Here is a 12,363-nt window from a genome sequence, read left to right on the forward strand (position 1 = left end):
TGGGCCAAAAGCCACTCCTAACACTGAAGTCTTTGTTGTTGTTGTTTGGTCTTTTTTGAGACAGGGTCTCCCTGTAGCCCCAGCTGGTCTGGAGCTTGCTATGTAGACGAGGCTGGCCTTGAACTCACAGAGATCTGCCTGCCTCTGCTTCCCAAGTGCGGGGATTAAAGGCATCTGCCACCACACCTGGTTCTTTGTGTTCTTTTGAGACAATCTCCCTATAGCCCCAGCTGGCCTGGAACTCACTATGTAGACCAGGCTGGACTCCATCTTAGAGATCCACCTGCCTCTGCCAGCCTAGTGCTGGGGTCAAAAGCATGCATTGCCACATTTGGCTGTAACAGTGAAATCTTGTATACCCACACCCCCTAAATTAGGATAAAATTCACTATTGAGAAGGACATGATGACACAACCCTGCCATCCTAATTGTCCTACTTTGGCTTTCTGTGCTGCTGCTACAAAACTGACCAAAACCAAGGAAAGAGCTTATTTCATTTTACACTTCCAGGTAACAGATTTTCACTGAGGGAAGTCAGAACAGGGACTCCAGGCAGGAAGCTGGAGGCAGGAACTGAAGCTGAGACTACAGAGGAATGCTACTTACTGGCTGCTTCCCCTTGTTTGCCCAGCTACCTTTCTTAAACAACTGAGGCCCACCCGTGCAGGGATGGCACTGACCACTTTGAGGTTCCTTCTTCCAAAATAACTCTAGTTTGTGGTCAAGTTGACAGAAACTAACCAGAACACCTAGCACTTGGGAGATGGAGGCAGGAGGATTGCAAGTTTCATTTCAGCTTGAGCCATACAGCTAGCAGCAGGTAAGGCAAGGAGACATGTCAAGACCTTGTCTCAAAAAAAGTGGAGGAGGCTGGGTGTGGTGATGCAGAGGGAGGCAGATCTCTGTGAGTTCGAGGCCAACCTGGTCTCCATAGCAAGTCTGGGCCAGTTGGGGCTACAGGGAGACCCTGTCTCAAAAAAAAAAAAAAAAAAAAAAAAGGTAGGACGGGACAGCAACTGGCAACTGGAGAGTGGCTCAGCAGTTAAGAGCACTAGTTGCTCTTCCAAGACTGGAGTTCAATTCCCAGCAATCACACTGGGCAGCTCATGACTGCCTGTAACTCCAGTTCCTGGGGGATCTGATACCTCTGGCCTCTGGCCTGCACTCATGTGCACATACCCACATACAGACACACACATATACACGTAATTAAAAAAATAAATAATAGAGTAGGTACAGCAGCAGATGCAGCACTTCAGAGGCAGAGGCAGTCAGCTCTCTCTAAGTTCGAGGCCAACCTGGTCTACATGGCAAGTTCCAGGCCATTTGGGGTTACAAGAAGACCTTGTCTCAAAAAAATTTTTTTTTTTTGAAATTTTAAAAAGAGAAGAGGGAGAAGAGGGGGAAGATGGCTCACGTGGTAAGTACTTGCTATGAAAGCATAAGGACTTGTGTTTGGGTTCCTAGCTCCTACATAAAAGCTAGGCACATTGCTACCACCCGTAACTCTAATATTGGGGGCTAGAGAGGGGCCTTGTGCAAGTCTGACCACCCGAGATTGATTGGCAGAACCCATGTGGAAAGAGAGAACTGACTCCACAAAGTTGTCCTCTGACCTACACATAGGCACGCTCACACAAACATCACACACACACACACACACACACACACACACACACACACACACATACAGAAAGTAAGATGGAGAGTTGTAGAGGAAGATACCTGCCATTGACCTCTGGCCTTCCACTGAACACACAAGTTTGTATACCCATACACATGTACACATACATGCATACACACTCACACACATACACACACACTAAAAAAATAATAAAATCAGTGTTGAGAGGGCTGGAGAGATGGCTCAGCAGTTAAGAGCACTGGCTGCTGTTGCAGAAGATCAGGTTTGGGTCCCAGCACTCACATGGCTGCCCACAACCATCCATAATTCCAGATCCAGGGAAACTAACACCCTCTTCTAGCCTCTGTGGGTATTAGATGCACAGGTACACTTACATATGTGCATGTAAAACATTCATACACATGAAATAAAAACAAAATTTTAGCCAGGTGTGGTGGTACATGCCTTTAATCCCAGCACTCAGGAGGTAGAGGCAGGCAGATCTTTGTGAGTTCCAGGCCAGCTGAGGCTACAGAGAGAACCAGTCTCAAAAAAAAAAAAAAGACCAAAAAAAATTTTTTTAATGTTTTAAAATCAGATTTGAGAAGACCACATGATATACTGTACAGTCTCCACTGCTGGTTTTCTCTGCCCTTCCTCTAATTCTGTTTGTCTCTGCTTCTCGACCCTCCCACCAGCTCTGTTCAGACACAGGGAGAGGGCCAGCCTTACAGCTGCATGCCAGAATTTAATGGCAGGTTCTGGAAGATCAAGTTTGAGTCATGGAGCCAGATAATGATAATCCCTTACCTCTTTTGATTGTGTATATGTATATACCTTGTCCCTTTGGAACCATGGGCCTGTCCTTGTGGGACCCTGAGAGCTCCTGTCTTCTGGCCTGTGACTTGTGTACCTGGAAGGGTTGGCAGGTAGAGTAGGGAACTTGTACCATGGTGAGATGAGTCATGAAAAGTGGAGACAGGGAACTGGCCTCTGTGTGTGGCAGCCCCTGAGTGGTGCCCCTGGAAGGATCTACTGGCCCTAGCTGACAGGAACCCTTAAGTGGATTTTACTCCTCCTTGCTTTGGAATGTCCCCAGATGTTCCTGTTGGTGGCTGCTGCACACAATCACCCCCTGAACATTAGTGGGTTCATTTTTTTTCCTTTTTAAAAAATATTTTATTTTTTACTTTTTATTGTTTTTGGTCTTTTGGAGACAGGGTCTCCCTGTAGCCCCAGCTGTCCTGGAACTCGCTATGTAGACCAGGCTGGCTTTGAACTCACAGAGATCCGCCCGCCTCTGCCTCCTGAGTGCTGGGATTAAAGGCGTGCGCCACCATGCCCGGCCTTATTGTATTATTTTTAAAGTATTTAATTAATTAATTTATTTTAGTTTTATGTGTATGTGTGAGTGTTTTGCCTGTACATATGTAAGTGTACCACATGTGTGCAATGCATGCAGAGGAGGCCAGAAGAGGGCATTAGATTCTCTGGAACTGGAGTTTTGAATGGTTGTGAGCCCCCATGTGAGTGCTGGGAACCAAACCTAGGTTCTTTGCAAGAGCAGCCAGCGCTGTTAACCACTGACCCATCTCTCCAGCTCCAAAGAATTTTTATTTATGTGTATATATGTGTATATGTATGTATGTATGTATGTGGGTATGTATGCATGAGTACAGTGACTGCAGAGGCCAGAAGAGGGTGCTGAATCCCCTGGAGCTGGAGTTGCAGATGAATATTATCTGCCATGTGGGTCCTGGAAAACAAACTAGACTCCTCTGCAAGAGCAGCCTATGCTCTTAACCACTGAACCATTGCCCTAACCTCACTGGGTTCATTTATATCAGATTGTGTGTGCATGTGTGTATACATGTGTGTAGGCTACCACAGAAATTGAAGTGATTTCCTCTATCACTCTCTGTCTTATTTTTAAAAAGTTCTTTTTAGGGCTGGAGAGATGGATCAGCGGTTAAGAGCACTGACTGCTCTTGCAGAGGACCCAGATTCAATTCCCACCACCCACATGGCAGCTGCAAACCATCCTTAACTCCAGTTCCAGGGGAATCCGAAGCCCTCTTCTGACCTCCGACCTCTGCGGCATTGCAAGATATGGGTGCACTTACACACATGCAGGCAATACACTCAAACACATAAAATAAAAATTTTTAAGTTATTTTTATTTTATGTATGTTTTACCTGTATGTATGTAAGCACACCATGTGCATGCAGTGCCTGCAGATACCAGAAGCAGGTATCAGATTCCCTGGAACTGGAGTTATGGATGATTGTTAGCCACCTTGTGGGTGCTGCGAACTGAATCCATGTCCTCTGCAAGAGCAGCCAGTGCTCCTAACTGCTGAGCCAGCTCTCTAGTGCCTCCACCTTCTTTTCCGAGACAGGGTTTCTCAATGAACCTGGAGCTTGCCGATTTAACCCCAGAGATCTTCTTGTTTCTGCTTCCCCAGTGGTGGAATGACAACCTTGTTTATCAATCTCAGGTTCTCATATTTGGATGACAGCACTTTACCAACTGGATCAGTTCCTCAGATCCTGTTTTTCTGTTTTTGTTCCTTGTTTGTGTTTTGTTTTTTTTGAGGTAGGGTCTCCTTATACAACTCAGGTTAGTCTCAAACTCAAAATCCTCTTGCCGCAGCCTTCTAAGTGCTGGGATTACCCAGCTTCTCAGAAACTTGTTTAAAACAAGGGATTATAGGGTTCCAGCAATCTTGCCAGGAAGTGTGTAAAGGCACTTGCTGCCAAGTCTGATGACCTGAGTTCAGTCCCTGGGACCCATAAGGTGAAAGGAAAGAAATTACTCCAAAAAGTTGTTCTTTGACCTCCACACATATGCAGTGGCACACACATAGAGACAGACACATATACACATACATATACACAGAAACACACTCGCAGACACATATACACATACATATATACACACACACAGACAGACACATATACACATACATATACACACAAACACACGCAGACACATATACACATACATATACACACAGACAGAGACAGTCAGACACATATACACATACATACACACACACACACACACACACACACACATACACGGAAAGCTTAATTACTAGCAAGGGTGGACTACCCAGAGACACCCCCCCCTTTCCTCCATCTCTGACTTGAGCAAGTGGCTGTTTGTCTGAGAGAATGATGTCCTAGCTTTCTTCCTACGCCCCCGTGTGACTTGGGCCTGGCCTTTGCAATAATGATACCTTAGTTGAAAAGGAAACCAGAGATAGATGAAGTGGGCTGATGGCCCTGGAGCCTGGCAGCCCAGCCCTGTGCCAGGCGCCAGTTGTCAGTTGCAGGTGTCACTCTGAGGGTTTTCCAATTTGGGGATACTCTACCTGTCAGATAGTCCTACACCCCCCTCGCTCTCAGGTCCCTGATGCCAGGCTTCTATCTCTCATTCTGGCCCTCAGAACACAGAGATGTCCTGGCACATGCCCCCAGGCCTCAGAACCTTGTCTGGCCACTCCCTAACCCCTAGGGCCCTTTAACTAGAGCACAGCCAGGCTCCAGCCGGCTTTTCCGGTTGGAGATTGGAGGTGGTGCCCAGAGCACCCCTGGGGGGGGGCCCACACCCCGGAAGTCTTGAGCTTGGGACACTGGTGGCAGAGTGGAGGTAAGAGCCCAGTTAGAGTAAAACACACTAGAATGACTGGCACAAGCTTCTGCCTTCAGGGATAGAAGGGGGTGTCTGGGCTTGAGGGAGGCTACATGGGAGGCTGAGGAACAACTGCCCTGTATTCCTTGCCTCCTGAGCGCTGAGAGGGCAGGCAGAGGCAGATCCAGGCAGGGCCTTGGGGAGTAGGAGAAACTCCTGAGATCAGGGAGGTGAGTTCTGGGGAGGGGGCAAATCCAGACTAAGAGGAGAGAGGGACAAATAGCTCATAGATTCCAGAAGGTTCTGGCATGGTGAAGAGTGCTTTGGGAGCACTAACCCAAAGTGCCCTGGGGATTGATTCTCTTAAGCAGGCACATGCTTCTCTTCACTGTGTCTCAATAACTTTTTAAAATATTTTTATTTTATTTTATTTTATTTTATTTTATTTTATTTTATTTTATTTTATTTTATTTTATTTTATTTTATTTTATTTTATTTTATTTTATTTTATTTTATTTATTTATTTCATTTCATTTCATTTTATTTATTTTATGTGTATGAGTGTTTTGCCTGCAGATACAAGAAGAGGGCATCAGATCCCCTGGAACTGGAGTTACGGATGGTTGTTAGCTACCACGTGGGGGCCAGAAGCTGAAGTGGGGTGGTCTGCGAGAATAGCCAGCGCTCTTAACCACTGAACCAGCCCCTTCAATAGCTCTTGTCAACCTGACTCCCACAGGCAGGATGATTCCAGTGGCAGAGTTTAAGCAGTTTACAGAACAGCAGCCTGCATTCAAGGTGCTCAAACCCTGGTGGGATGTGCTGGCTGAGTACCTCACGGTGGCCATGCTTATGATTGGGGTCTTTGGCTGTACCCTCCAGGTGAGTGGCAAGTCACACAGTGCCCATGTTCATGACTGGGGTCTTAGGCAGTGCCTTCCAGGGAAGGAGTGAGGGGTGAAAAGTGGGAACTCACTTTGGCAATACTGATGGTTGAGGTCTTTGGCTGCACCCTTCAGGAGAGGGGCAGGGCAGAAAGGGATGGGGCTGTGAAGGAGCCAACCTTGCTGTGGCCATACTCCTGGTCATACTTGTGACTAGCCTCTTGAGCTATACTTTCCAGTTGAGAGGTGAGGCAGAGAGGTGGGGGACTGAAGGAATAGGGCCACAGCTTGCTGATGCTCCTCATGAAGGTCTTAGGCAGTACCCTGTAGGTGAGAAGCAGGCTCTGAAGGGACTGGGCCTCACTGTGGCTGTCCTCCTGACTGACTTCTTCAGCTGAACTTCCAGGTGAGGGGTGAGGCCATGAGGAGTGAGGGTCACACATCTCAGTGCTCATGACTGGGGAGGGGGTCTTTAGCTGCACCCTGCAGATGAGGGGTCGGGGGGTCCCACCATGGCAATGCTCATGACTGGGGGGGGGTCTTCAGGTTGGCCCTGCTCCTGAAGTCCAAAAGCCTTCAAGTCACCCAAGAAGGGGGAGAAGGAGTCCTGGGCATGGTGGTACATATCTATGATCCTAGCTTTTTGGCAGGCTTGAAGTTTTGAAGTTTGAGGTAAGCCTGGACACCTTAGCAAGATCCTGTCTCAAAATAAAAATTAAGACCAAGTGTTGTGGTGCACATCTGGACTCCCAGTACTTAAGAGGCCAGGCCAGGAGGGTCATGATTTCTAGGTCAATTGAGCTACACAGTCTGTCTCAAAATAAAAAAATAAAATAAATAAAGTAAAATAAGTAAAATACACAGAAAAGAGCTAGGGAGGTGTGTGTGTGTGTGTGTGTGTGTGTGTGTGTGTGTGTGTGTGTATGTGAGTGTGTAGCACTTGCCCAGCACACGTAAGACCATAGGTTCAATCCAAAGTATCGTCAATAAAATAAAATAATAAAGGCAAGAGGAAGCTAGTGCCAGAACCCACACACATACCAATTCTGACCCCCTACTTTACCTCCATCCCCTCAAGCAGTGCCATCAAATTCTGTGTAGTGTTAAGACAGTCTCTCTCTTTCTCCTTTCCTCCCCTCCCCTCCCCTCTCCCCTCCAGCCCCCTCTCTCCTCTCTTTTGGTAATAGAGATGGAACCCAAGCCTTTGAAGTGCTCTACTGCAGAGCCATGCGTCCAGCCTATTTAGCTGAATCCTGGCCCTATTTTTGTTTGTTTTGGGGTTTTCCTGTAACCCCACCTGGCCTGGAACTCACTATGTAGACAAGGCTGTCTTCAAATTCACAGATCCACCTGCCTCTGCTTCCTGGTGACTGGGATTAAAGGTGTGTACCAGCACACCCAGCAATAGAAATGTTTTTTAAGAGGTAGATAAATGCCTGATCCCCATGTCTGTACCTCCCAAGTACTGGCATTACATGTGAGCATCACTACATCCAGCTTATGCCCTGCTGGGAATGGAACCCAGAGCTTCGTATACTAGGCAAGCACTCTACCAAATGAGGCTGCAATTACAGGAACTACAATTTCTTTTTGTGAGACACAACTCAAACCTCACCCCTTCCAGTGTTTTGAGATGGGGTCTCATGTAGCCCAGGCTGGCCTTAATGGCCACTGTTGATTACCAGACTCCCTGCCTCGACTGGATCACCAAAGAACCAGTCTGGGTGGAACAGTGGCCAAAGTGGCCTCAAACTTGTTATGTATCCGAGGATGACCTCAAACACCTTGTCCTCCTGTTTCCATGTCCCATGTGCTAGGATTACAGGCATGCACTACCAAGCCCAGTTTATGCAGTGCTGGGAATCAAACTTGTGCTGGGGCCTCATGCATACTAGACAGGCACTCTACCAACTGAGCTACATTTCCAGCCCCCAAATCTATTTTTTTTTTAACTTTCTGATGAAGACTGATGTTGAACTTTAACAATTCTTCCACATTCAAACAGCTGGGAACACCCTAGGGTCAGGGTCTCCCACTTCAGTCTGTTTTCCTTGCAGTCCCCCAGCTTCCTCTCTGTCTTTCACTGTCTTCCCATCTCTAGGTGACACAGGACAAGATCATCTGCCTGCCCAGTCATGAACTTCGGGAGAACTTATCCGAGGCCCCCTGCCAGCAGCTGTTGCCTCGAGGGGTCTCTGAGCAGATGGGGGGCCTCCGGGAGTTGAGTGGCCTCAAAAACAACCTAGACTTGCAACAGTATAGCTTTATTAACCAGCTCTGCTATGAAACAGCCCTCCACTGGTACGCCAAGTACTTCCCCTACCTGGTAGTCATTCACACTCTTATCTTCATGGTCTGTACCAGCTTTTGGTTCAAATTCCCTGGCACCAGCTCCAAAATAGAACATTTCATCTCCATCCTAGGCAAGTGTTTCGATTCCCCGTGGACCACACGGGCCTTGTCTGAAGTGTCGGGAGAAAACCATAAGGGCCCAGCTGCTGGACGGGCCATGGCAACTGTGGTGACCACGGCAGGTATGGGGTTGGGAAAGGCAGGTGAAGGTGAAAAGGAGAAGGTGCTAGTGGAACCTGAGAAGGTTGTTACTGAGCCTCCTGCCATCACCCTGCTGGACAAGAAAGAAGGTGAGCAGGCCAAGGCCCTGTTTGAGAAGGTCAAGAAGTTCCGCGTTCATGTGGAAGAGGGTGACATCCTCTATTCCATGTACATCCGGCAGACAGTACTCAAAGTGTGTAAGTTCTTCGCCATCCTGGTTTATAACCTAGTCTATGTAGAAAAGATCAGCTTCCTGGTGGCTTGCAGGGTGGAGACCTCAGAGGTCACTGGCTATGCCAGTTTCTGCTGCAACCACACCAAGGCCCACCTCTTCTCCAAACTGGCCTTCTGTTACATCTCCTTTGTGTGCGTCTATGGCATCACCTGCCTGTATACACTCTATTGGCTTTTCCACCGACCCCTCAAAGAGTACTCCTTCCGTTCTGTGCGTGAGGAGACTGGTATGAACGACATCCCGGATGTCAAAAATGACTTCGCTTTCATGCTCCACCTCATTGACCAGTACGACTCACTCTACTCCAAGCGATTCGCTGTCTTCCTCTCTGAAGTCAGCGAAAGCCGCCTGAAGCAGCTCAACCTCAATCATGAGTGGACACCAGACAAGCTGCGGCAGAAACTGCAGCGTAACACACGTGGCAGGCTGGAGCTGGCCCTCTGCATGCTCCCTGGGCTACCTGACACCGTCTTTGAGCTCAGTGAGCTGGAGGCCCTCCGGCTGGAAGCCATCTGTGACATCTCTTTTCCCCCAGGGCTCTCACAGCTGGTGAACCTTCAGGAGCTCAGTTTGATCCACTCCCCAGCCAGACTGCCCTTCTCCTCACAGATCTTCCTGCGGGATCGGCTGAAGGTGATCTGTGTCAAGTGCGAGGAGCTCCGTGAAGTGCCCCTCTGGGTGTTTGGGCTGCGTGGCTTGGAGGAGCTACATCTGGAGGGACTCTTTCCCCTGGAGCTGGCTAGGGCTGCCACCCTTGAGAGCCTCCGGGAGCTGAAGCAGCTCAAGGTGCTGTCACTACGTAGCAATGCAGGGAAGGTGCCGGCCAGTGTAACCGATGTGGCGGGACACCTGCAGAGACTCAGCCTGCATAATGATGGGGCCCGCTTGCTGGCCCTCAACAGCCTCAAGAAGCTGGCGGTGCTTCGGGAGCTGGAGCTGGTGGCCTGCGGGCTGGAGCGCATCCCCCACGCTATCTTCAGCCTGGGTGCTCTGCAGGAACTGGACCTCAAGGACAACCACCTGCGGTCCATTGAGGAGATCCTCAGCTTCCAGCACTGCAGGAAGCTGGTCACACTCAAACTGTGGCACAACCAGATTGCCTATGTCCCTGAACATGTGAGGAAGCTCAGGAACCTTGAGCAGCTTTACCTCAGCCACAACAAACTAGAGACTCTGCCCACCCAGTTAGGACTCTGTTTTTGCCTCCGTCTGCTCGACGTCTCCCATAATGGGCTGCGTTCTCTTCCTCCCGAGGTGGGCCTGCTGCAGAGCCTGCAGCATCTCGCTCTCTCTTACAATGCTCTTGAGAGCCTACCAGATGAGCTGTTCTTCTGCCGCAAGCTGCGGACATTGCTCCTGGGCTACAACCATCTGAGTCAGCTCTCACCCCACGTGGCAGCCTTGCGGGCCCTCAGCCGCCTGGAGCTCAAGGGTAATCGGTTGGAAGCACTACCAGAAGAACTTGGTGACTGCAAGGGGCTAAAGAAGTCAGGGCTGCTGGTAGAGGACACCCTTTATGATGGGCTGCCTGCAGAGGTGCGGGAGAAGATGGAGGAGGAATGAAGCCTGGGGGTAGGGGTACAGGTTGACACTGAGGCCTTCAGCTACTTCTGCTCCCAAAGTGTCTTCCAAGGGAGATGCCCAATGGACCTACCAGGAGAGGAAGAAAGGCCAGCTATGTTAGTTTTGTGCAGCTTGGGCAAAGTCTCTGGACTGGTTTGTCTTCCGGGAGAGACAAAAGGCAGTGCATTTGGGGTGGAACCCCTCAGGGAAGGATTAACTTAGTCTTAGTTTCTAAAACCAAAACCACACCTGTCTTTGGATGTCTGGCCTGCCCTTTCTCAAAACATTCCAGCTCAATTAGTGTCACATATGGAAGTGGGGGTAGGGTGGGGGTCACATCCCAATGGGATTTCTAACCCTACCCCCATGGCAAAGCAGCTTACATCTGGGGTTCTCTCCGAAGGAGGGGACACAGACACAAGGACCACCTTCCAACCCTCCCTGTAGCCCAACTTTGATGCCAAGCCCTTATATAAGTCCTTTGCCACAGAGACAGGTTCTTAGAACAATGGGTCTCACATTTGGCTATGCAATAAAATCAGCTGAGGAGCCTGGATAAAAACAAACCATCCTATACCCCATCTCTGAAATAACGACTCAATTTCGGGATGGGAGTCAGGAATCTACTCCGGAATAAATATGCCAGGTAATTCTAATTAATGAATGTGGTCCTGAAACTATATAATGGAAATGTTGACCTAAAGAGTAGGCTGGGGCTGAGGCTCAGTTGGGTTGGAGGAGTACTTGCCTAGCATGTATGAAGCCCTGGGTTTGATCCCCAGCACTGCATAAACCAGATCTAGTGAGACATGCCTACATGGGAGGTGGAGGCAGGAGGACTGAAGGGTTGAGGCCAGCCTGGGCAACAGAGATAGAATCTATCTCCAAAACAAATGAGAAAAGTATGGGTATGTGAATGCCTAGCCCCCTTTAGGTCCTAGATCCTTAAAAGACTCCCAGGGACCTGAGCACCTCCTTCCTAGGGAAAAAGCTTATGTAATAAACAAGGAAAAACTCTTGCAACAACACTAGTTACAGATACATCCCCTCCTGCCCAAGCTATTTAAGAACACCTGCTGGTGGAAGCATTTTTTTTTTTTTTTTAAGCACACACAGGGACTCTCGCATGTTTCCTGTGCAGGGAAGCACACACCAATCTATTATTACATGTGTAATAAATGAGAACTATAATTCTGACCTCTGTGCAGTATGGTTGTCAAAACTTTGTATTTCAGGGACCAAGGACGTGATGACACTTGCCTGTCAGAATGACACTTGGCCTGACTTTGGAGGAGAGACACCAGAGGTAGTTCAAAAGAGGGTTAGAGGCAGAGACCTCATCTAATCAAGAATTGGGTGGAGTCTTTTTTTCTAGACTCCTATTTCCTCTCCCTTCTCTTTTATCCTTTTAACTCCAAGATTGCTCTGTCTGCTCCACCTATCATTCATCATCACAAGGGCAGTCCCAGGAAGCCTTCAAATACCCATCCCAGGGTGTTCACATGCTGCTCCCAGAGTGGACAGTGCACGACAGGGAAGAAGACACACAGCCTGATCTCGGGTTTAGCCACCTCCCAAAAGTGCCTCAAAAACGCTAACCACCAGACACCTAAGAACCAACAGGCAAACTGCTCTTAGGGACCCAGAGTTATGGAAGGGGCCCTTTATACTACGGGGTCCCTGGACAGAGGCACCTAACCCCAGGGTCGGTCTTCAAACACGAATGCACATTCATGAGCTGAGCGCCTATTTTCAGGGTGAAAGAGATAGGTATGGTGCGCCTTATGGTTCCAGGCAGGTCTGTCCAGGAAGTCTGACCTTGACCTTGGCCCTTTAGCCTAGGTCAGGAATCACGCCGGATCTGGAG

The 12,363-nt window shown here is 48.7% G+C and overlaps 1 protein-coding gene across 4 annotated transcripts in view; it reads left to right on the forward strand.

The window, feature by feature from the left end:
* Lrrc8e (leucine rich repeat containing 8 VRAC subunit E) overlaps nt 1-11,693 on the forward strand; it is a 14,011-nt gene extending 2,318 nt beyond the window's left edge. For 2 of the 4 annotated variants that reach the window (XM_029559172.1, XM_017795860.2), the window contains exons 2-3: nt 6,001-6,143; nt 8,247-11,693. In XM_029559172.1, coding sequence (XP_029415032.1) covers nt 6,006-6,143; nt 8,247-10,496 — 2,388 coding nt within the window. In that variant the 5' untranslated portion in view covers nt 6,001-6,005 and the 3' untranslated portion in view covers nt 10,497-11,693. The remainder of the gene's footprint in view (nt 1-6,000; nt 6,144-8,246) is intronic. The other 2 variants (XM_029559174.1, XM_029559173.1) reach the window with 2 other exon arrangements.
* Nucleotides 11,694-12,363: the final 670 nt, after the last annotated feature.

Source organism: Nannospalax galili, unplaced genomic scaffold, assembly GCF_000622305.1.
Source record: "Nannospalax galili isolate Female #2095 unplaced genomic scaffold, S.galili_v1.0 scaffold1009, whole genome shotgun sequence".
Lineage (NCBI taxonomy): Eukaryota > Metazoa > Chordata > Mammalia > Rodentia > Spalacidae > Nannospalax > Nannospalax galili.